The sequence below is a fragment of the Ambystoma mexicanum genome, chromosome 4p (genome assembly GCF_040938575.1).
Source record: "Ambystoma mexicanum isolate Mex_15411 chromosome 4p, UKY_AmexF1_1, whole genome shotgun sequence".
In the NCBI taxonomy this organism is placed as follows: domain Eukaryota; kingdom Metazoa; phylum Chordata; class Amphibia; order Caudata; family Ambystomatidae; genus Ambystoma; species Ambystoma mexicanum.
In genome coordinates this window covers 1,059,169,476-1,059,195,418 of record NC_090927.1, presented here as the reverse complement: position 1 = coordinate 1,059,195,418, position 25,943 = coordinate 1,059,169,476, and the positions used below count along the sequence as shown (strand labels likewise).

The window sequence follows — 25,943 nt, the reverse complement described above, 5'->3', positions numbered from 1 at the left end:
TCCCGATGAGATGGCCGTGTCTGTCCTGGTGGTTCGCAAAAATGGATCTCAGAGAGAGATTCACTGGCTGGTGCAGGGTATGTGTTTTCCCGGACGGTCGGTCCTTGTTTCTTAGGCTCTGTTGTAGGTGTCAGAGGGCCCATTTTCCGGGTCCCTGGTCATGGTTAGGGTAAGTGGCTGGGAAATTCTTGACACGTTTGTAGTTACAAGTTTGGAATTATATCGCAACAACGCTGTTCAATTGAGAGCAGGGGTCTGGAGAACTGATTGGATGGAGGCTGTAGTGCATAATTCTCAGGAGAGTCCAACTAAGCATAGTTGTTATAGCGCCTCGGGTGAGGCCATGATTAGCCTTATTCCTTGGAAGGCCAGGGTTGCCTGACTTGAGCATATAATGCCTTGTGTATCCAATAGGTGACATTATATGGGCCAATCGTAATGTTTGAGAGATAAGTGCTATGAGGTTCTGCAGTAGTGGCCCTGTGGGTTGATTCCCAGAAAGGTAGAGCCATACAATTATATTGATGTCAAGTCTTAGGTTTGGAGTCATAGGCGATGGGATTGGGAGCACTTAGTGGGGAATGGCCCACTTGTTGGCACAAGGGGGGCTGCTAGGACATTGTTGTCGAGCCAGGATGTGGCGGGCCAACAGCTACATAGCCCTAAGCCTGCTGGTCTCTTGAGCCGGCTTCTGTGCCCAGACTGTTCGTGCTTCTGTGAGGATGCCTTATTAGCCAGCTTCCGTGGCCCAGCTGTTCATACTTTTTGAGATAATGCTATTCTAGACAAATTCAGGCCATTGGTGGAGGGTTTGGCAGTCCTAGGCGGTCCCTTTCATGGTTTAGGGAAAAAGACAGGTTTTCAGTGCTTTACAGAAGGCTATGTAGTCCTTGGGGTGTTGAATGTGGAGAGGCAGTGAGTTCCACAGTGTTGGTGCCAAGGTAGAGTAGGCGGACCCTCCAATCTTGGCTGAATTGAATGCGGGGATCACTAGCAGGAGGGCCGTGCTTGACCACAGTGTGTGTGTTGGGAGGTAGGACATGATCTTCTCTTGTAGGTATGCCGAGTCGGTCTTGTGCACTGCTCGGTGGATATTGCATAGGATTTTCAAAGCGGCCCCTCGTCCAGAAGGGAGCCAGTGAAGGGTGCAGAGAGCAGGCACAATGTGATCCCTTCGTCTCAGTGCAAGAAGGAGTCTGGCGGCCGCATTTTGGATTCTTTGGAGTTTGTTAAGATGGTAGGCCGGTGCACTGAAGTAGATGGAGTTTGCATAGTCCAGTCTGGATTTGACAATGGACATAACAGCAGCCAGTCTGTTGGGGTAAGCGAGGTAAGGGAAGATGTGTCTCAGAAGCCTGAGGGGTTAGTGACAGGATTTTATACATTATTGATCAGGTGGGACAGGGTTAGGCCTGAGTCCATGGTGCAGCCAAGGCTTTTGACTATGTTGGAGGAAGGGGAGGCAATTTGGATGTCATCAGTGTAGTTATAGCAGGTGAGGTTGTGTGTGCGGATGATCCATAACACAGGGGTCATGAAGAGGTAGAAAATGAGAGGTGAAAGGCAAGCACCTTAGGGTACCCCAGTGTTCACGTGGCAAGCGGTGGAGAGAAAATGGGGGAGGAAAGTGATTTGTTTCCTGTTGTTGAGGAAAGAGGCAATCCAGTTGAGTGCTGAGTCTCGGATTCCTAGGGAGATGAGTCGGTCAAGGAGGATTGAATGGTTAATCGTGTCAAAAGCTGCTGAGAGATCAAGGACAACCAGTGCTGTGCATCCTTTAGAGTCTGCTGAGACTTTCAGGTCATACCAGATTGAGATCAGTGTGGTTTCTGTTCCATGATCTGGCCTGAAGCCTGATTGGTCTGTAGTCTGTTGGATTCTGCGAAAAGGTTGAGCTGAGAGTATGCAGAGCGGTCGTTGAGTTTCACTGAGAATCGGGTGTTGGAGATGGGCCTGTAATCGATTGGTTAGAGGCCGTCACGACACACATGTTCCAGAAGGGATTTTACATCCGCTACTTTGAAGGGTTCTGTGTAAATGCCAGAGGTGCGGGAGTTGTTCAGTATGGACATTGCCCGTTCTCCTGCACAGGTGCAGGTGAAGATTTCTTTGAGGAGATAGGTGGGACAAGGGTCAAGGGGGGACCCAAAGGGTCTGCTGATGTACAGAAGTTTGAGGAACTCCTTGCTTGAGGTGGGGTGGAAAGAGTTAGAAAATTGGATTATACAGGGGTGGAGAAGGTGTAATCTCAAGCAGGCGGTGTTGGGCAGGGCGTGAGGTTGGAAAGTTTGGCATTAAGGGTAGCCGTCTGACCAGTGCTGTGTTGTGGAAGTGTTGGGAGAGGGAGTAGCAGAGAGTTGGCTTGCCCGTGGTCGGGCAATATGCATGAGGGCTTCACGAATTCGAGATGATCCTGTGGAGCTCTTTGCCACTGCTTCAGCAGTTCAGGATTCTTTTATAGTAGTAGGCTCTGTTGGCCTTTCGGAGCTCAGATTTGTAGTTACGGTGATGGTGGGTGAACACAGACTTGCTATGAGGGGTTATGAATGCTCGCCATCTGTGCTCGAGGGAGCGATTTTGGGTTTTGAAAGCCTTCAGTTGGGGCGTGAACCATTTGGCGGATGGTCCTTTGCTGGTGGCAGCGGGTAGGAGGGGGTGAGAGGAAGTAGTGATTCTTTAAGCCACGAGTCAAAGGATTTGATAGGTAAGTGTCTAACTGAGGCCAGGAGTGCCGGGAGTGTGTGTGGCATGGCTTCAGCCAGGTCAAGTAGTACCCTGACCATGTCCCAGCATTTGTAATCATGTGGGAGGGCAGGGCGGGCCTTGGGTGGTGGGGCATTGTGCAGACGAAGAAAGTATGGCTGAGTGGTCTGTCCAGATGAGGGGTTTGGGGTTGGACACAGAGATGAGGTCGGAGGAGCTGAAGATTGCATCAAGGGTATGGCCTCCAGTGAGGGTGGGAGTTGTATGCCGTGAAAGGTTGAGGGCCTCTAGACTGTCGACCAGGGGTTGGGTCATGGAGTTGTTGGGCACACCAAACCAGATGTTAATATTAAAGTCTCCCAGTAGTGTGAGTGCTGGGTAGTTGACCAGAGTGGTAGCTATTGAGTCACAGAGACTGTTGGCAAAATGTCTGTCATATCCAGGTGGCCTGTAGATGAGTAGGAAGCTGTGTCAGCGAGTGGGCAGCATGGAGAGTCTGACTAGAAGGGATTCACAGTTAGCTGTGCATTGCTGGGTTTCGGTGAGTGAGATGGAGGGTATACAGTGAAAATAACAAAATGAGAATAACAAATCATTTTTTCAACAAATTGAAAATGACAAAAAATATCAATTCATTTAATACAAATATTTATTTGGGGTGGGGTAAGGTATTAAAATGGGTAGGAGGGGTTTGGGGTGGTGTAATAAAGCTAGGGAAATGGTGGGCTGGGGGGACCCCCAAACTGAAAAACAAAACAAAATTTGATATTTTTGGGAGATGTGAGGTTTGTGCAGGACGGTTACTCTGCCACCTCTGGAAGCTCTGTTGTGGAAGATGAGCGAGTAGTCGGGTGGGGAAGTTGTGCAGAACTGGTTTGAAATAGTCTGAGAACCATGTTTCAGGGATGAAGATGAGATCAGGATTGTCAGAGGATAGGGGGTCAAAAATGCTGTTTCTGATTTGGTCACAAAGCGGGCATTGAATAGTAGGCAGATGACCTGATGGGACGTGGCGTTTTCCCTGATGGTCGTGGCTGGGTGGACTCAGAAGCGTTGAGGTGGCCAGTAGGGAGTTGTTGGTCGCAGGGATGTGGGAGGCAGTGTGGGCGGCAAGGACAGAACATTAGGGGTGACTGAACCACAATAGAACAACCACAATAGAAATTGTGAAAAAGAAAGGGGTCACCATGTAGAACATAGATGACCCTATTCTGCACATAATCGAGTCTGTGGAAACAGTGTGCAGAAAAAAAGAGCACCAAAGTTGGTAGAAACGTCCACTGGCACCAGCCACAACTTTGGAGTTGTCACTGTGACCAGAAAGTCACAGGAGCAGACAGAAGGGGGATAATAGGTATCCCCTTAGCACTCCACAAAAGGTGGTGTGTGCCAATCTCTCATAGGTTACAGGAAGGATACAAAGTATCCCTCTATCCTTAAGAAGAGTTGTTTTTAAAGATAGTCAAAGAATATTAAAGGGTTCCCAGCAACACTGCACAGAGTGTGCTGTGTGCTGCAAAAGTGTAACACAGATTCCTTTAAGAGATATGGAGGAAAGCAAGACTCCATAGTAGAAGGTAAAACAAAAGTACAGAGTTTCCAAATGTCAGAGCAAATAAGAATGAATGAGGGGAACAAGGATCCCCTCATTCAGGAGAGAAAGAAAAAGGTCCAGAAATCCAGCTAAAAGTGCGAGGGGTGTCACTAGGAGAGGAGATTAAGCATAAAACGGATAAATCTCCCTAATACCAATGTTCAAGGAAAAGCGGCCAGTTCCCTTTGCAGTGTTATATCCTAAACACTAAACCGAACATCGAGTTTCCCCCTCTGCCTTATCCCCCCCAATTGACCCTCTTCCCTCCCCTCCCCCCAAATATTCCCTACCCCCATCTTGGAACTGTCCCCTTCCGAGACGTCCAGTCCAGCCGAGTAACCATCACTGGCTACGTACCACCGGGTCACACTCATCAAATTCAAACTCCTAAGAGCCCTCTCTTAACCCCCAACCCAGTAACCACACAAGGTAGCAGCATAGTGGGCACAACCCACCCCTCTCCTCAAGGCTCCTTCCTCTGCCTTGCCATAAACCTTGACCAGCTAACATGCTCTCACTGAAATACTCACATCAGGTCAAGCAGCAGAACATGTTATCCCAATGCATAAACATGTCAAGGGTCAACTTTCGGTGGTGTATAATTTCTTAAATTTCCTGGAGCCTGGCACTCTACTTGGCCTGCTCTCATGGACATTTGGGAACTCATCAGCCTGCGCCCCTTCGTCCTCTTGAGTCTGTTCTCCTGAGGGACCCATCAGCTCACCCATGACCCCTTGGATATCATCCTCTGTAACAAACTTACACTTGTGGCCGCCATACTCAAAGGAAATGGAGAATGGAAACACCCAGCGATATTGAACCCCCTTCTCATACACAGTCATAAGCCACATTTTGAAATTATGGGATATTTCTTGTCCATTTTAGGGAGATTTTGAAGCTCTGTTGTTATGACTCACTTTCCACATTCAATGAGGAATCAGAAGGCACATTTGTTTTTAGTTCAGAATGGGGTCAAATCGGCTAAACTCCACAAGCTCTGGGGATAGGTGGACTTTTACATCTAGGTATACTAACAATAGCAGCCATTTTTAAAATAACTAAATAAATGCCTTAGCATGGCCAGATTAAAAAACCTTTCCTCTTTTATTTAAGCCAGTGTCATTCTATCGCTGACCAGCAGCTTTTCTTGATACATTTCACATATACCTGTTCTGGTCCAGTTTGTTTCTTACTATAATCTGTCAACTTAATCACACATATATCACACCCTGCTTTCTTATATTACAACATTTTGTAATTAACCTTAAATTAAAAGCCTGTTTTGTAAAAAAAAAAAAAAGAAAAAGAATGCTGTGAAAGACTTGTGGTTGAATATTAATAAAATGTGTTTGCTTTTCTCAGACAATACGGCAGAAGTTCCCTCTTCTCACCACAAGGAGGCTTGGGACAAGAGGCCATTCAAAGTAAGCAAAATCGCATCCAAGTGCCTGATGATGATGTTAGACAGTGTCCTATGCAATGCCTATTTGAATTACATTGCACTACATTCTGATTGGACTCCACTTTCCCCTTCAGAATAACATTTCTCATATCTGCGCCCTTATTTGTCGCCTTCTGTTAAGAAGGTGATCCCACACAGTAGATCATCCGAGTTTAATTTGAAAGGTACCGTGGCTGGTTGCTGCTCCAACCTCAGCCTTCAGTGTGAAAGCTACGGGTCACACATGTGTATCCTGGATGTGCCGCCAAATCATTGAATACTTCCAAGGCTGGTACATTGAGTGACACTGAGATGGTGCACTGTGCTCGGTCCGGGAAGATATGGGCAAGCAGCCAACTTGGCTGCAACTGTGCTTACACCATACAGGAGATTTCCCCAGGTCCTGAAGTCAAAAGTGGGCTTAGCGTGTGGAGCGCACATGTCCTGGATGGTGGAAGAGAGGGGATTAAAAACTAAATCGATGTGTGGACGGTAGCAAAGACCCGGGATTAGGCAAGCACCCCCATGCCTACAATGAGTTACATCTCCTCCAGCAGCCCACTCATAAACTCTGTAGAAGATGGAGTCACTAAGACCCTTAGGCTGCGGGGGGTTGCTAAGAGTCAAATCAGGCTGGTGGACTCCATCGAAAGCCAGGGCCCAGGAAAGGGCACTCGCCAACCAAACATTGTAGTACATTGGGGACAAGTTAGCATGTGATGTGTACTGTATACATGATCATGACTATTTTACATAGAAGAAACACCACTAAACCATGCATGAGCGAGGCTTGTTGTGTATTTCACACTTCAGCAAATCACTTCTAGGTGACTGCAGTTTCGGGGAACCAAAGACAACCCGATAGATTGGTGAAATAGGGAACCCCAGCAGTGTGCCCATGTTTTCCGGTTGTACAGTTTGCAAAGGTGAATGCTTCCTGTTAGGATGGGTGTTCGGCATTTTCTGGCTTTTCAGCTCACATCACTCTATATTCTTGTACGATATGTATGTTTTCGGTATGCAGTCCGATGCGAGCCTTAAAGCCAAGAATCACCGAGCATCTCACATGGGCCATCAGGGGATGTCTTTAAGTGTGGCATAATGTGTTCTAGTATTTCAAACAGAAATGCCTCTAAGTGATGTGGATGAAGCGAAGACAAGGCGCATTCCCACCAAAAAACTAAACAAACAGTCAAATGGTGATTTTCAGTTTTAGAAAATGAATTTGCTTTGTAACGTAGTCTTTTTCTGTGCAGACGTGTGTTTTAAGCAACAACAAAAAAACACAGTCTTTACAGATTACCTTACACACGAACGACACCTAAGGTAACAGTGTGTGACTGCAGGGGGAATGTCACACTAACATGTTAATGGCCCTCCATCACACAGCTGATGACCCAGCTGTGTCTGCACTCAGCAAATGGGGCAAGAACAAACAAAGAACATGTTAAGGCCTATTCCCGGCCACACCTCAGCCCCTGTAATCAATGGTCAGGTGGTTGCTGTGTCCAAGGGGTCACAGTTTCTTTTTGGGGGGGGGTTGGATCTGCCTACACCAGCTTTTCCCCCAAGAGGGCATTTGGAGTATTATTCTGTCCCTGATTGCCCTGAAAGTATGGTATTTGTGGTCTGTAGGGCCGCTCATTCTTCCGATGTCCCTCCTGTTTACAATAGTTGCAAATAAATATGTTTGTTAGTGGTCATAGAGGACCTGTTGGCCGCAGGGTCCCATTTGCCCCTGCCGGCCATATGGTCCAGACTGTCTCAGCTGTCCCCATTGTCCCTGTAGTGAAGGTTGCACCCAAATATCTTGCTCTGGTTATGCTAATTAATACATTTCTCGGTCTATCACTCACTGTGAACGTCCGTCTTCCTTCTGCCATTCGGCTCGAATGAATACGCAGCCTTTCAGCAGTGCTGAGCCGAAAGGTTCTGTATTCATTTGAGTCGAAAAGGAAGAGGAGGACAGACATTTGGTCACCCCAACCTTTCTGATAACTGTCCACAAGCCCCACTGGGCTTATCCTTGTATCTGCCATTTATGGTAAATTGACTTGACCAGTTACACCAAAACCAACGTGAATCACGTAGTGCTCATCTTTGAACCTCCGATCCAAGATCCATTCATTTGCAGTTAGTGATAGACCCAGATTGTACAGGGGACGTTGAAAGTGTCATGCCTTTTATTTTTTATTTTTTATTTCATTGGGTATTTATAATGCGCCTGTACCCAATGCTGTTTGGCTGGTGTTTCTACTCATATGGCACTGGTGCAATTGATTATATACATTTACTTCATTCACTCTGTTGAGCGTAGTAGATATGGTCCACACATTTTTGCTTTACGTCTTGTTTGTGATTTACTGAAATTGTGTTAATCTTCAGAAGGTGCCGACACGTGTTTCGACCATAAACAGGTCTTTATCAAGGCTGGGATTGTGGTGTCTCGGTGACATAGATTGGAAGGAGGCTTGTAGCCTTGAACTGTGGTCTTCTCCCCTCTCATCATCTGAATTTGACAACTACTTCACTACTAAAGTCTCTTCACTCCGGGCTTCTTTTTCATCACCATAACTGAGATCAGCCCTCCCACTACCTCTTCCACCCTCCTCTCTTCCTATGCTCCTATGACTGACTCTGACACCCCCTCCCTTCCTTCTCATGCTCTCACCCAACTGCCTCACCCCTTGACCCACTTCCCTAGTCTCTGAGTCCTATAATCTACCCTTCTCTCTTACCTTATCTAACCTCCCTTCTTAACATCTCTCTCTCTCTCTCTCTCTCTCTCTCTCTCTCTCTCTCTCTCTCTCTCTCTTTCTCTCTCTCTCTGTTTCTCTATGTCTCTCTCTCTCCCTCTCACTCTCTCTCTCTCTCTCTCTCTCTCTCTCTCTCTCTCTATCACACACACTCCTCACTCTTCTTCTACCTTTCCCTCTTCCTTAAAGCATGGAACTAGCCTCCCTATTCTTAAGGAACCCTCTCTCGACCACTCGCTGCGTTTCAACTTCAGACCCTTTTCCATTCTCCCTTTCCTGCCCAATCTCCTTGAAAGAGCTATCTTTAACCAAGTCTCTTCATTTCTTACTCAGCACTCTATTCTTCCCCTTTATCAATCTAGTTCTCACTCCACAGAAATAGCTCTATTATCAGTCTCAAACACTCTCCTCACTGCATCTCACAACAAACAGTCTTCAATACTCATAATGTTGGATCTCTCAGCTGCATTCGATATGGTGAACAACCCAACTCTCTTATCTTCTTTGGCCTGTCGGGTTCTGTGCTTCAATAGTTTTGTTCCTATCTCTTTGACCGCTCCTAATCTGTGTCTTGGGAGGGACACTTTTCCCTCTTGACCTCTACTGTATAGTGTTCCTTAAGGTACGGTTCTTTGACCCCTCTTTTTCTGACTTTACACACATCCTCTCTCTTCCTAAGTTGACCCCTTTAACCTCTCCCACCACTTCTACGCCAATGATTCACAAATCTTCTTTTCCTTTTGCTTGTTTCCTGATTCCCTCCAGCCTGCTGTCTTTTCCTGCTTTGCAGCTGAAAAAACTCGGACTTTCTTCACGTCAATCCCTCCAAAATAGAGATTGTCTTATTCCTTTACACATGTCCCTTCCTTGTCCTCCTACTGACCTCTAATTTCCCTCAGCCCTCCTTTATTTCTCTCCTTCAGCCCACAACCTTGGTGTAATCATTGACTCATCTCTTTCATTCTCATCACTCTTCATCTCCAACACTGCCCGCACTTGGAGTTTTATCTTTTCAACCTTTGCCCGGCTCACCAATTCCTCTCCTTTCATGTGACTAAGTTTCTCATATCCTCTCTTATCATCTCCCGCTTTGGTAACTGTTCCACTCTCCTAGTAGGTCTTCCATGTTCCCACCTTATCGCCCTTTGTTTGATCTGTAACATTCGTCTCCTTTCCAGCTTACTCTTGGTTCTTCTGTTTTGCCCTCCCTTCTTTCTATTTCTCTCCTTCCTTTTGACTCTCGTCTTTTTGCTTTCACTAGTCTGCAAACGTCTTTATTATCTTGTCCCTCTTTTGCTCTCATCTCTACTTTCATTCTGCTCTCCTTGCATTCTCCTCTCTCAGTTTTTCTCCTGTCTCACCAACCCAAAATCCTCTTCTCAGTTCCGCTCTTTCTCTCCTCTTGCCCCAAACTCTTGGATGGTTTTCACACGCATTTCTGCTCCCTTCCTTCTTATTACATCTTCTGATCTCGTCTGAAAGCTTATTTGCTTTCGGCTCTCAGTAACCCCTAAAACTGTTGCTTGGGTTTATTTTTTCTCATTCACTTGAATTCTATCATATTATTGCTACCATTTTCCAGCACATTGGAGAAAGCACTTTAAAAATCTCAATAAAAAAATACCTGGAAGGTGTAGATGAAAATGTAATATTTTGAAGATGAGTTTTCATAAATATCAATGGACAGATCAACCAGCAGTGCAGAGGCTGACAGGGCAATCAGCACCTCAACATTCACAGCGAGTGATCACATTTTGACTGCATAGTTTCTGGTTCATTCAGACTCTTGAAGTACACCGGATGTCTCCTCTACCCTACTTGTAACCTCAAACTGTCAGCAGTCGGACGCTGGCAATGAGTGGAATAAAACCCTTCACATAAGATACGTAGATTACAGCATAACAGAGCTGCTGTGCCAGTTTTCGGGTGGAGAATTGTGATGACTCGGATGCTTACTTGCCAGCATGACCCACTCCAATCTGTAGCTGCTTCTCCAGTGTCGGCTCTTTCATAATGTGCAAGCGGGCACATTCCCGCCACCGATCATGGAGGGTGACGCCAGCCCAGTGAAAACTCTGAGCATGCCCTCAGCTCTAGGAAGTAGCTGAGGGCAGGGGCCTGGGATAGCTTTTATAAGGAAATGTGGTTCCCCTTGGCTTACAGTGCACCATGCGTTCTGGCCCATTTTGCTTTTTCAGACTTGCCTGTTCTACTCTGCATGCAGGCCGGGATACTGCAGGCCCAAGTAAATGTAGGAGATGCTCCTGTACCTCACTGCGTGTTAAGAGGCCCTTGGGCAGTGAGTTGGTTGCACTCAGGCTCCACTGACCATGTCAGGAAACTGAAAGAGAGGGGTGCTTTATTGACAACATACCCTGCTTCCTTATTCCTGTCTGGGAGGTGCGTGGGAGGTAGAGGGCCAGCAAGGCAGTTTGGGTGGCAGTGGCGAGAATCCTGAGTTTAAGCGACAGCTTTGTGCATGTAAGAAAAATACCTTTTGTGAATGTATGTACATTGTTTGCGTGCCCGTGACAGGGTTGTATCTGTGTAGGTGTGCACGTGAATGTTTAGATGTGTGAATGAGAGTGCAGTGTGAATGTTGTAGAACAAAGATGTGCATGTGAATGAGAGTGTAGTCTGTATGTTGAGCACGTTGGTTTGTTTGTGAATGAGACAATGAAAGTACAATGGGTATGGTGTAGCATATGGGTTTGCGTGGTAATGAGAGTGCAGTGTATGTGTTGGAGGGTATGGGTGTGAGTGCAAATGTAAATGAGTGTGTGTGTGTGTGTCTGTGTGTGTGTGTGTGTGTGTGTGCGCCTGATTGACAGGTGAGGCTCAACAGGGTGTCTCTAGGCTCCAAACTGAAAGCTTAATATTTTTACGGGCATCATGGGCAAAGGCAATATGTTCAGTGTTCTCATGTGGTGATACTGACCTACCTTGTTTCATCCAGTATTGACATATTTATTTACAGTGGCCTAGCATTTTACCGCCATTATTGGCAAAGGCAACATTACGAGTGTTGCTATGTGGGGATACTGTCATAAATTGGTGCTGAAAAAATTGACATGCTTTCTTACAGTGTCCATAGTATTTTCACTGACATTAAGGGTAAAGTGCAAACATGATGAGTAGTCTTCCATGGGAATATTGATCTATATTGGTGCAACCAGAATGGACATTTCTCATTATGGGGGCTAGGAGAACAAGGAGGGGGAAGAGAAAGAGGATGCGGAGGACCATTGATGCGCTTACAACTGAGGACGACTTAGTTATTAACTTATCTTCCAGAATACTAACAACTGCAGAAAAGGAGACCCTCCAAAAGGGTCTAAGCTTTGTACCGACATAAAACAGCTCCTTGTTTGACACCAAAGTTGAATTGTTTAAATTGATAAGAAAGATGAAGTTGAAGGTCTTTTTTGAGGAAATTTAAGAACAACCCCAACCTGGCATGGAACACACACACAAAGTATTCAAAGCCAAAAGTAACTTCATACCTCCCACAAGCAAACCAGCAGTTGACATTTTTGAAAAACAGGCACTTAAGGCCCTAGAGAAGATTAACTTTGCAAGTACTAAACGTAGAAATGTACAACCACATGAACTAGCATTGCTTAAGAACCTGTATGGAGATTAATTAATAACAATCAGACCAGCAGACAAAGGCGGTGCATTGGTCATTTTGAATTCAGAGTACTATGACAAGGAGTGCAAAAGACAACTCGCTGATACCAACCTATATATAACACTTATTAATGATCCCACTACATCAATTATGCAAGATCCAGAAGAGATATTGGAAGAGGCTGAGGAGAACGGATGGATGAACCACCACACCCATAAATTCCTTTACAACCTCAACCCACGTATACCAACCTTTTACACACATCCAAAGGTTCATAAGGATTTACAGAACCTACCAGGTAGGACAATCGTGGCCGGGATCAACAGCGTATTACAACAGATAGGAAAGTATGTGGACTACTTCCTACAACCTCTGATTAAACAAACATCTACATATATCAAGGCTCCGACTCATTTTCTACAACGTCTGATTGCAATACCGTATCCTCCAACTCACATACTGTTCACTATTGATGTCAAAAACCTATACACGCCTATTCCACACGATCTGGGAATTCAGGCCATTGAATGGTTATTATTGAACACTGGTGAGATTGAGGCAGAGAAAGAATTCATAATTATACTACTATATTTCATATTTAAAAAATGCATACTTTAAGTACAACAAACAATTCTACTTGCAAATTGCCGGAACATCTATGGGTGCCACCATAGCACCAGCCTATGTGAACACCTTTATGTACAAATTTGAAATGGACCATGTCCTTAACAACCCCACATGGAAACCGTATTTGGCCACATGGATATGCTACATTGATGACATTTTCGGTATATGGACAGACACAGAAGAGAAACTGGAAGTATTTTTCAGATACCTCAACACCATCGATCATAGGATTCAATTCACACATGAATACTCTGTAACAAACATACATTTCCTCGATGTGAACATCCAATCGACAGCAAACGGCTACAAAACTAATATTTACAGCAAAGCAACGGATCGCAACAACCTATTACATAGGTTAAGTTTTCACCAGGCAAGCCTGATACAAAACCTACCCTATAGCCAGATCCTCTGAGTGAAACATATCATTAGTGACCCCACAGATTACACCACTGAACTCGAAAATATGGGGGAAAATTAATCAGAAGGGGGTACAAAGAAGAAGGGATTACGGCGGCTAAGGTGAAAGTGGATCTTCAAAATCGGGAAGAGTGGATGACAGCACCCAGAAAATTGAAACCTGAACCTCCTTTGGTATTTGTAACAAGATATTCTGCACAGAGTAACCGCATTAAAACTACAATCAAGAAACATTGGCAAGTGTTGACATGTAACCCTAAGACTGAACACCTGTTCAGAGACTTACCCACCTTTGCTTATCAATGCAGTAGACATTTTAGAGACTGCGTTGTACAGACACATCCACCAAGCAAAAGAGTGTAAAGTAACCGCAGAGGAACATTTCCTTGTTTACAATGCAGCAATTGTAGTTATGTGCACAAAGGACACAGTATTAACCACCCTCACACTGGTGAGAAAATAACACTCAAAAACTTTGCGACATGCGAAACCCCAGGCATAATATATGGAATCAAGTGTCCATGTGGATTATATCATGTAGGTCAATCAAGAAGAAAAGCTAAACTTCAATGTCGTGCATACGTAATAAAAACACCAACTCTGCAGTAGCTAGACATTGGGTGAACAAGAGACATAATATGGCACAAATACAGTTCTTCATATTGGAAGTGGTTCATAGGAAAGAGCCCCATGAGAATTTACAGAAACGTATGGACAGGAGGGAATGCTTTTGGATTGAAGGTTTGGGGACCCTCGCCCCTAAGGGACTAAATGAAGAAATTAACTGGACATGTTACCTGTAAAGATGATTGTATATCTCCTTTCTGATTATTGCTTATTCTGTGAATGAATAGCAAAACGTTGGAATCCCAAAATGATTATTTGTCTAAGTATTATCTTTAGACCCTAAGAAACATTGTCATCACAATATACATATACCGTCATACCACATACCACCTCAGTTAGGGTCAAAGACTGTCTACAATACATTATTTTGTGCACTCTAGTTTGTTTATTTCCATACACGTGGGTCTTTCTTGTTAACATTACAACATATCTCCCCTCTCTTTGACCATTTCTTAAACTGTACACACTAGTACAATCATTACGTTTTTGCATCTTTATATTTTCCCTGGGGCCATAGCGCTAAATACATACACACCAATCCCAACATCCACATCATTATTTGGATGATCCATTATCACAGCAAATCTACATCATTACATAACAACCACAATACATATCATACATCACCCCTTGTATGTACGATTCCTGCGAAGACAAGCAGTTCATCTTTAACATTGCACGTAGTGTTTACTTTGCATGTGCCGCCTTTATATTTTCTATAGTACCATTAGACCCCATAGTACACAACTACTTAGCTTATAATTCTATTAAAAGCACATTACACGTAGTACCATCTATTTTACCATTTATCATGTTTGCCATTTATCATTTTTGACTTTACCTTACACAGCCTTCAGGGCTTGGTTGATGCTCACATCCTGTACCCCCGTTGCCATGGGGATGCGGGACGCAAGGCACCGAAGCGTGAGCACACACGCTAACACTCCGCGATGCCTCACGGGATAACCTTATCAACCACTAAACATTTTCAATCACATAGCCGCGTCCTCGGCCGCAGCTTGCAGCACCTTTTTACGAATGCATCCTGCGTTCGGGTGAGTACATTTTTTACTTTTAGTTTGGGTCTCCATATTTACCTACTGCTAAGCATTACAGGTACCATAGACAATTGAGAGACCCGTGAACTTACATATCACGTTTATTACAGCCTTGATCGAATGCAGCAGCAGCATTCTACCCTGAACACAAGGTAATTCAGCGGTTCACTGCCATGAACGCCGCTCTACATTTTTTTATGTGATTTTACACAGATTTAGTTCCTTCAACTGAATGATTACCATTTGTTTCTTTTTTTCTCTTGACTTGTTATGAACACGCTTGGGGAACAGAACTATGAGACTTTTAGTCACAAGGTACTCAATATCCTTCTTTTGGAACATTTTCATTTAGATTATTAGTCTTCTGTGGGCTATATTCCTATCAATGATGTTTTATGTGTTCTCTCCAACATTGTTGAAATTCTTCAAATGTCCCACATATGCACCCATGGTATGTATTGGTAACATAACAATTATTTGTATTATGTGACTTGTTTTTGTGCACTACCATTTTGACCTGTTTAGTGACCAATATTGGGTTATTCATGTTACTTATTGAATATATAAGTTGTTAAGGCCCTGAAGAAGGAGTTTTACTCTGAAATGTTCTGTCTCAGGAAGCGCTTCCAAGTATAATAAGATAACTTTCCTGTTGAGAAATGACCATTATACTATAAGCCAATCATTAAAGAAAACTCTTCAGCGAACAGCACTCAATTCTAATTTTCATCGCAGAGTAAAAAATCAAGTTGCTCTGAATCTTAAAAGAATTTGAGTAAATATACAGCTCAGTTTGAGCACCCGTGAGAGCACCAGACTTAGCTGGGTAGTGCTATCTAGCTTCAATTTGGAGGTTTGTAGTTTGATTTGGGTCCAGGTGTCACAGAACCATCACACAGCCCGGTTGCTCCACTAAAGATTGAATTGACATGCATTCATTTTTTAATTCAAAATTTGGGGAAGTGCCCACTTCTCCTCGCCAGTTCATTATGGGGGCTTGACATCTTTACTGGCTTTATAAGCAAAGCCAACTTGATGAGTTTTCTTACTTGAAGATAATAGCCTACATTGGTGCAGACGGTGTGGACATTGTCTCTTAAAGTGCATCAAATGTTTACTCACATCATGGGAAAACAGAACATAATGAGTGCTGCTACATTGGTGCCAGAATGGACGTTTGGGCACAACCAGCATGAACACGTGTTTTACTCTGGCACAATACTCTGCACATATTGTGGGAAAAGGCATTACGAAAAATGGATTGAAAAATGCTCCTGTGCACTGCTGGTGACTTAGTATCTATTAGGTGTATTAATGTGACAACCCACAAACCCTAATGTAAACTGTGCAGATTTTTACCCAATTTTCACAGAAATTTTGCTGTAAAGTGCAGCATTTTAACCAATTATTCATCGGTCACTAGCGCACATGTTCTCTTCAGGAGCATAGCATTGTTACTGGCATTGTGGGCAAACTTAAATATAATGAGTGGTATTACGTGAGAATACTCACCTGCATTGGTATCACAAACTCTCTTCACTGTGTGTCTTTAAGTGTTTATAGTACAACTGCACAACAAAGAGGAGATTTGTTTAGATCCATTAATCTACTTGCTGGTATTTGTAGCTTGTAGCCTCCTATACAGAATAAGGAAAATAAAACTGTAATCCTTTTGCTCAAAACATTGCTTTGTTGATTTAAAGATTGTCAGATTGTGTTTTAATGTGAAGGTGCTTAATTTACAGTCATCTGTCTACAACAGAGTATCATTTTTGTACTGGTTTTACACTGCATGCAAGCCTATCACTTGCCTGCCATGAATAGAGGTGTACCGATTAGTAGATTCAAGTATTCAGCCAATTACCGAATAGTTGGACAAGTATTCAGCCAGAGCCGAATACAGAGCTGAATAGTTGCCTTTCTAATAAATAAAGTTATGTAAACAAGTAAAACACTTGTGAATCTAAAACACACGTATATGCATTCTTTATTTTATTGCATGTATTTTCTTTGTTGTCTATGAAAGAGGTTAGTGTCAACCATGAAAGGAATACATTATCAGAAGATAAACAGGTCAATAACAGCACAGTTTGTATTTTTGGGCATTCATAGATGTTGCTTGTTTGGCAGGGCCTAACTAACTAAGACAAACCCAAAAGTATAGTACGCATGTATGCAATCACTGTGAGGGGAGACTCGGATGTCTCTACTTGTACTTTCTAATCCTCCTTTTGGCCCTGCCCATCTTTAGCCTTCTGACTCCAGCGAGGCACTGAAACACATAAGGAGTGATTATACCAATTAGCACCCGGCTGACTGCTAAAGTGATACTGAATACAAACCTTTGGGATGCTAAAGCCATGCTTTCTACCTGTGGCACTGAGAGCAGATGGGACGCTTGAAAATGCTTTTTCATTAATAGTATTTTTCTTTGTTTGTTCGGGTGGGGTAGGTTTGTGGTGCTTTGAGGTATGGTAAAAGACACCAGCTAAAATATATAGCGAATGCTGAGTCCTCCATGGTTCCTACAGTGATGGGATAGTGCTGATTTTCAGATCTTTGATTGGCATGAGCAAGTTTAATTTACGTGTTTGTTTCATTTGTACATCCATTGGTCCAATGTTTCTGAATTGTAAACTTGTAGCCCCTCCTTTTTAAACAACTCTCTAATTTTGGGAAGCATATTTCTTCTGCCACAGACTGGGGAATTTTGGTTCCAAATATTTTTTGTAAAACTCCCAATTTATTGGATAGCCACATTCTTTAGTAACATCTGTCACTTTTACCCAATTGAAAGGGACTCATTTTGGAAACATGTGAAAAGACGATGGCAGGAATTGTACGATATGTGTTGATATTACAAGCACATCTGTGACACAGACAATCTAACATGCTTTATGACCATGGTGTGCAGGCTGAATACAGTTTTTTGCTGCAGGCACCCTACCTCCTGAGCAATTTTATTCAGGGTTTTGAGCTTCCTGGGATCTCTGCAGCAGTTATATTAATCCACTTAATTATATTACTTGGATTTGAAATTGAGCTTTAAAATGAGCCAGACCAGACAACACCAACAGGAACGTATCGACAACTTCCATCGGCTGCGACTTCCCAAATGATGAATTTGCAGTCAGGCAACAGGTCATACATGGCCTCTCCTCGGAGAAGCTCCGGAGGTCCATCCTGTCGGAGACGAATCTCCTGTTAGACACCATCCTGACTATGGGGCGACAACGGGAAAGAACAGACAAGCACGTGGCAGAAATGGAACAGATGATTAGTCGCCTGCCACTAGACACGGAAATGCCACGCAACAGCATGTCCACCATCAATGCTCTACGGCAGAACAAACCCCAACAAGGGCAGACAGCAACCAAGCCCAGAAAATGCCTGTGGTGTGGCAGACAGCAACATAAAGGAAAACCTAGCCCAGCATATGGCACCACGTGCTACAAGTGTGGGAAGATCAACCACTATGCGTCGGTATGCCTAAAATCCCAGAGAATCAAAGACCACTCACAGCAGAGGAGAGCTTAAGACTGGAGGAGTGACACAGGGTCCAGGAACGCACAAACATTCCGCTCAAGGCAACCCAACCGCCGCCAGCAGATACAGCCTGACCAGACCCGAAACACCCAAAAAGGACGGGCCCAAGCAATTGAAGGAGAAGACACTGACAGCAGCAGTGGCGACGATGACCAGTCGGGCAGGGAACAGTCCCCAAATCGCACCAACTGATACCACAACTCATGACGAGAAAATGCCCACATGACCTCAGCGGTCAAGCCGGCGCATGGCAGGCAAACCATCGACTGAATGTCACAGCGCAGTTGCAAAGTCACCATCGGAGACATCCCAGTGACGATGATGATAGACACTGGCACCACAGTGGATGTCATGCCGACTACAAGGTTCGGCAAGTTAGACCTCAGACCACTCCTGCGGCGTAGGCCTGTATAGCTATTCACGTATAGGTGCAAGAAGCCCCTCTCAGTTGTCGGGTACTTCAAAACTACTCTCAAACACAGCGGGAAAAGCTGCATGACTCACATCTATGTAGTCGACGCAGGGATTGAGACACTACTCAGCTGCCCAACCGCCAAAAGACTAGAACTAATACTATTAACCTTTGCAATCCATTCCAAGGAAATTGACCACCTACTAGGTAATCACAGGAAGCTATTCCAAGGCATCTGATGCCTAAAAGGGAGGACACTAAAACACCACATCGACCCCCTGGTAGAACCAAGGGCGGTACGACACCAAAGAGTCCCTTTACACATGAGAGCAGCAGTAGAGGCAGAGTTGAACAAATCCAAGGACCTCCAAATAATTGAGAAGACCACTGGCCCCACACCTTGGGTGTCCCCCACGGTGTTGACAGCAAACCCCAAAAAGTCCCAAGCAGTACGGATATGTATCGACAAGCGCCTGCCCAACGTGACAATAGTGCAGGAAAGACACATAACACCAACAGTGAACAAACTAATCGTAGACCTAACGGTCCCACTGTCTTGAGCAAACTGGACCTAAGATCAGGGTACCACCAAATCCGCCTAGCGAAGGACTCAAGGTACATCACAACGTTCTTGTCACATCTGGGGCTGAGAAGATGTCACCGGCTCAATTTTGGAATCTCTTTGGCAGCAGAGGTATTCCAACATGAAATACGAAAAGTACTTCAGCACCTCCCAGGGGTCACTAATGTCAGCAATGACATCCTTGTCTATAGCAAAAGAGAAAAAGAGCACAACAGCCAACCAGCAGCCACACTACGGCAACTAGGACTGACATTACATAAAGAAAAATGTGAATTTGGAAAATCCACACTGAGTTTTTTTGATTATGTCTTTAACGAGAAAGGAGTATACCCAGGCCCAGGAAAGGCAGAGGACATTAAAAATGCTCCTGCCCCCACCATGGCAACCGAGGTCTGTAGCTTCCTAGGTATGGCAAGATACTGCAGGCGGTTCATCCCCAACCTGGCCACCATTGCCATTCCCCTGCGAGAGCTCACAAAAGCGAAGACGACATGGGAATGGGGAATGACCCAGGAGTAGGCCTTCCAGAAGATCAAAGACTTGCTATCCAGCAATGCCACCATGGCGTTCTTCGACACGTCGCGCAAGACATAGCTGCTAGTGGACGCCAGTCCCATTGGACTTGGAGCAGTTCTCATCCAGACTGGCAGAGACAGAACGGTTGTCCCCATCACGTTCGTCAGCAGAGAGAAACTACGCCCACATTGAGAAAGAGGCCCTTGCCATCATATGGGTGTGCAAACATTTTCACATATACATCCTGGTCCACCCTGCAAAGGTACTAACAGACCATACACCCCATGTCCCAATATTCAAAGGTTCGGCACTGCACCCCCCAGCCAAGATCAAATGCTGGATTCAGTTACAGCAATTCAACCTCGAAGTACAATACAGTGCAGGGGCCGACAACCATGCAGACTTTTTATCATGACACGCCCGACCAGCCATGGCAACGGAACGCAAAGCAGCCAAGGAAACAGTGGAGCACGTATGCAATATCATAGCCTGTGCCAAACCCAAAGCAATGAAACTGGACGAAATTGTAAAGGAAACGGACAGAGACCCCTGCCTTCAAATGACCAAGGATGCGATACTAACCGAGTGGAAAACGTTCCTCACTGCTGTCGCCCACAGGAAGCCCCTAGCTCAGGAGATGATTCAAGCCCTATTTGGAACAGGCCACGAGCTGTCCCTGTCTCTCAAAGGCCTGATCCTCAAAGGACACCGCATCATAATGGCCACCAACCTCCATGAGAGAGCGTTCCAACTCACGCACGAGGGATACCAGGGAATCATAAAGACACAGGCCTTTGTCAATTCGCGAGTGTGGATGCCGTAGATACAGCAGAAAGTAATTGGTCTTGTTGAAACCTGCAAAGCATGCTTAGCTACCCGCCGGCTTAGATAGATAGACTTCTGCACAATCGCCAATGAGACCTACCTCCTGGTAGCCATAGACGAATACACTAGGTACCTGGAAGTCGAGCCGGTCAACTCCACAGATGCAGCCTCTGTTACAACAGCGCTGGAGAAAATGTTTGCTGTCCACAGCATCGTCGATAAAGAGTGACAACGGTCCACCGTTCACAAGCAAAGAGTTCAAATGCTTCATCAATGACATGGGAATGACATGGGAATCTGTCACCACCACATTACACTGTGCTGGCCCCAGGCCAACGGTGTTGCAGAAAGATTTATGGCATCTACCAACAAGTCTGTGAGGATCGCCAAGGACAAAAGACAACCGTAGTTACCTGAACTATACTGGTTTCTTCAATCCTATCGACAAACCCCTCACTCGGCCACCCCGGCTAGCCCCACAGCCTTAATGTTTGGGGTACCCATCCAGGTGGGACTGCCCATACACCACTCTTGGCACCCCCCACAAGTGGACCTGGAGCAAATGGAACACAGAAGACAATGCAAGGGAAGATAGATCAAGAGGAGCTACACCAAATGACCTCCAAGTAGGGGACACAGCATTGGTGAAGAACCGTGTGCCATGGGGGAAGATGGCCTTCCCCTATCAGTCTCTCCCTTGGACCATCAGCAATCGAGAGCAGGGGCTAGCCACAGCTGTGCGAGGACCCGAAACAGTCACCAGGAAAGTGTCCCACTTCAAGCGGACGCCACACACCCTGTGGGAGGAATCCCAAGAGGACGGAACCCCCAAGAGGGCCTGCTCTCCTTCAGCGGAACCTACACCACCAGCGGGAGAACAGAGAGAAAAGCCAACTCAGGAGACCCCGGCACCCAGCAACAAGGAATGGAGTCTGCCCAGATCAGCCACCCCACGCAGGGAGAGAGGAGAATGATGTCAGCTTCCGATTCTACCACTGGTGTAATACCCTTCTTTCTCTCTTCAACCTCCTCACCTGTGGAGTCGAAATCCTCTTCAGCTGGACTGAGTGCTCGATGCGCCGTATAATCCTTTTCCTTTTTTCGAGGTTGAGAGTGTCTCCCACAAGAGGAAGCCACAGTGAGAGCGTGTAAATGCGCCCTGACCGTGTCCCCCTCCCGGGAGAGACAGGAAGGGGGAAAAAAGCCAGAGTAGGCAAAAAACCCCTTGGACCGGTAAGTATCCTGATGGCCGCTGGACGTGTATGCAGATGAATGATGGGAGAAGGCAGCAACCGGAACCAGGTGGAATTATGATGCAGCGAAAAACGCCAAAAGGTAAAGAAAACAAAGTAAAGGCAAAGAGCTGGAACTAAGGAATGGAGGTAGAGAGGAAACGAAAGACTGGGACCGGAGTAGGACCGGTAATAAGGACGGAAAGAGTAAGAGAAAAAATGCTCGAGGAGCAAAAGGTAAACAGCGTGTAGCAAGACCGCGGCAGCGAGGAAAAGCAGCTGACCGTGGAAGGTTGCAACGCGCTGTGCTCAGGGAGAGGAGTGGTTAAATAGCGCTACGGCGGAGAAGACTAGACCGCATAGAGAGAACGTAGCGTCAGCGTGACGGGAATCAGGAAGTCCCTAAGCGGCAGCGGGGCCAAAGACGCCAGGTGCGGAGGCGGCGCATGACAGTATGCCCCCTGCCAAGGCCCAGGCCACCCGGTTTGCCGGGATGCAAACGGTGAAACTTCCGGAGAAGGATAGGAGCGTGGATGTGTGCAATTGGTTCCCAAGAGTCCTCAGTATGTGAAAAACCTTTCCAATGCACCAGGTATTCCAGGCGCCCTTTGCGGTATCTGGAGTCCAGCAACCCGGACACTTCATAATCAGGAGCATCAGGTGAGTGAGAAAGAGTGGGGAAAGGACGAGCCCTTAATGACTGTTCGGCACTCTTCAAAAGAGATGCGTGAAACACTGGGTGAATCCGCCTAAGAGAATGTGGCAGCTTAAGGCGGAAGGCCACTGGATTGATCTTGGCAGAAATGGGATAGGGACCGATAAACCTGGGGGACAGTTTAGATGGGCGAGACCATCTAGGAAGGTATTTAGTAGATAACCATACCTTGGAACCAACCTCCCAATCAGGTACAACCTGCCGGTGCCGGTCAGCTTGCCTTTTGTAAGCCTGGAGGCTATCTCTGAGATTCAACTTGGCTTTGTCTTGAATGTCCTTTATTCGGATAAGTGTCTCTTCTACCGCCGGAAGTGCAGGTTTGCAGAAAAAATGTGGAATGATGGCTCGGGGATGAAAGCCATATGAACAATAGAATGGAGACATTTTGCTTGCGGAATGACTGGCATTATTATATGCGAACTCCGCTGTCGGCAGCATATCCACCCAGTTGTCTTGTTCCATATTGGTATAGCTGCGCAAATATTGTTCCAAGGTGGCGTTTAACCGCTCTGTCTGCCCATTGGTATGGGGATGATATCCTGATGACAAAGCGCGCTGAATATTAAGAGCGGCGCATAAGGACTTCCAGAATCTGGAGACGAATTGGCTTCCTCGATCTGATACAATCTTGTCGGGGAGACCATGGAGTCGAAACACATCTTTAATGAACACTAATGCCATACCATCGGCAGTTGGTATACCAGGGAGTGGAGAAAAATGAGCCATCTTGGTGAGAGAGTCGATGGACACCATTATGCATGTACATCCGTGGGACAAAGGTAAGTCCACAATGAAATCTGTAGATATATGACTCCACGGACGTTCCGGGATGGCATCTTGTTGTAGCAGACCTATGGGTTTCTTTGTGTTGTTTTTACTCTGACAGCAGACTCTGCAGGACTTGACATAATGTTTAACATCTTTAGACATATTAGGCCAATAAAAGGCTCTACTAATCAAGTCCAAGGTGCTGGTTTGTCCCCTATGGCCTGCTGTCTTGTGATCATGGCACCAGGACATTATGTCTTTTTGAAGAGGTTTGGATGGTATCCAGATCCTCTGTTTCTTCAGGAACAAACCATCCTTTTGGATCATGCCGCGAGGTTCTGGATGTAAGGAGACAGCTTCTTTTATCCGTTGAAACAGGGAAGAGATAGTGGCAACAATGCGGTTCCTGGGAAACAACTTTTCCGGGCAGGATGAGGCAACATGGGAGGAGAAAGCCTTTCTGGACAGAGCATCTGCCAAAGTGTTTTGGCTTCCAGGAATATATGTGATGGTAAAGTCATATTGTGAGAAAAAATGCGCCCACCGGGCTTGTCTGGAATTGATGCAATCCATTGACTGTAAAACTTGTAAATTCTTATGGTCGGTCCGGATTACAAAAGGGTGGTTGCACCCCTGTAAGAGGTGTCTCCAGACTTCACAGGCTTTTTTCATGGCTAGTAGTTCACGTTCTATTACTGAATAATTCCGTTGACTCGGAGTGAGAGTTTTTGATAGATATGCTATTGGGTGTTCCGCGTTGTCATGCTCTTGTAGTAGAACTGCTCCTATTGCTGCGGCAGAGGCATCTGTCTCAACAATAAAAGGTTTGCTTTGGTCTGGCTGGCATAGGATGGGAGCGCTGCAGAAGCTCTTCTTCAGGAGTTGAAAGCTTTCTTCAGCCTGTGGGCTCCAAATGAAAGGCACAGATGTCTTCTTTAACAAATTGGTAATTGGTAGGACAGTGTTGGAAAAACCTGGCACGAAACGCCTATAAAAATTAGCCAGGCCCAGGAATCTCTGAACTTCTTTGACTGAGGAAGGAGCCTGCCAATGGAGAATGGCCTCAACCTTCTTTTGATCCATTTGTACTCCTTGTGGTGAGAGGATAAACCCTAAGTAAGGGATCGAGGATACCCCAAAAACACACTTTTCACGTTTGGCCAATAAATGATGTTTTTTAAGGCGCTCCAGGACCTCAGTGAGATGTAGTAGATGTTCTGACATAGACTGTGAAAAAACAAGTATGTCGTCAAGGTAAACCACAACTGAAATAAACAATAAATCAGAGAATATTCGGTCTATGAACCTTTGGAATATAGCGGGAGCATTGACCAGTCCGAAAGGCATAACGTAGTATTCGTATAGGCCGAATGGTGTCCTGAAAGCCGTCTTCCATTCATCTCCTGGACTCACTCTGAGTAAATGATATGCATTGCGCAGATCCAATTTAGAGAAGACTGTTGCTCCCTGTACAGATTCCAAAATGTCAGGAATGAGGGGCATGGGATATCTATCCTTACAAGTGACTTTATTGAGTCCCCTGTAATCGATGCATGGTCTGAGGTCCTTAGAATCCCTCTTTGGAATAAAAAACAAGGGAGCACCCGCCGGGGATTTAGAGGGTCTGATGAGACCGTTGCACAAGTTGTCATCCAGATATTTTCGTAAAGCGTCCTTTTCAGTCTTGGATAAAGCAAACATTCGTCCAAATGGGACCAGGGCATTAGGTATTAGCTCGATAGAGCAGTCCTCCGGTCTGTGAGGTGGTAATGCCATTGGAGCGGATTCAGCAAACACCATAGGGTATTCTTCCAATACCGAGTCAATGGAAAGCACCCCTATACTCGTGGGGAGAACAGTGGGAGATATCTTTACCTCCTGGTAATGTGCTTCTTTAAAGCAGTGTGTCTGGCAATAGCTGGAATTAAACTGCAAAGTGTTAGACTTCCAGTCGACATGGGGATTATGTTGTCGCAACCAGGTAATCCCCAAGATAAGAGGAAAATGGGCTGCTCGAATGATGTCAAAAGTAATGACTTCTGAATGTTGAAATATAGTCAGAGGAAGGGGTTCGGTTGTCTGAACAATGAGTCCTGAACTCAAAGGTGTGCCGTCTACTCCTTCTACTTTCTGACCGTGGCTGCGGTCTATCCGTGAAGCACCCACTTTGTCTACCCAAAGGGTGTCAGCGAAGTTTCCTGCGGCACCGCAATCCAAGAGAGCCAGCGTCTCTACGGGGCTGCCATTGATAGTAACCTGGACCGTTATAACCATCAGGCGGGAATCTTCAGAAGGGTTCGAGGAATCAATAGACATAGTAACGTAGGGACTGGAAGATTGCCCTCGATAACCCGTCCCCACTAGGTTCGAGGGTTTGCGTTTTCCGCCGGTTTCTTGGTTAGTTCAGAACAATTATGCACCGTGTGGCGATCAGAGGCACAGTAGGCACATAGGCCCTGTTCCCTTCTCCTCCTTCTTTCTTCAGGTGT

General features: G+C 45.4%; 1 protein-coding gene across 1 annotated transcript in view; it reads left to right on the top strand.

Moving 5' to 3' along the window:
- The window catches only part of RFX6 (regulatory factor X6), a 491,384-nt gene that overhangs the window by 29,227 nt on the left and 436,214 nt on the right, over positions 1-25,943 (top strand). Inside the window, exon 4 of the mRNA XM_069605240.1 lies at positions 5,660-5,721. Coding sequence (XP_069461341.1) covers positions 5,660-5,721 — 62 coding nt within the window. The remainder of the gene's footprint in view (positions 1-5,659; positions 5,722-25,943) is intronic.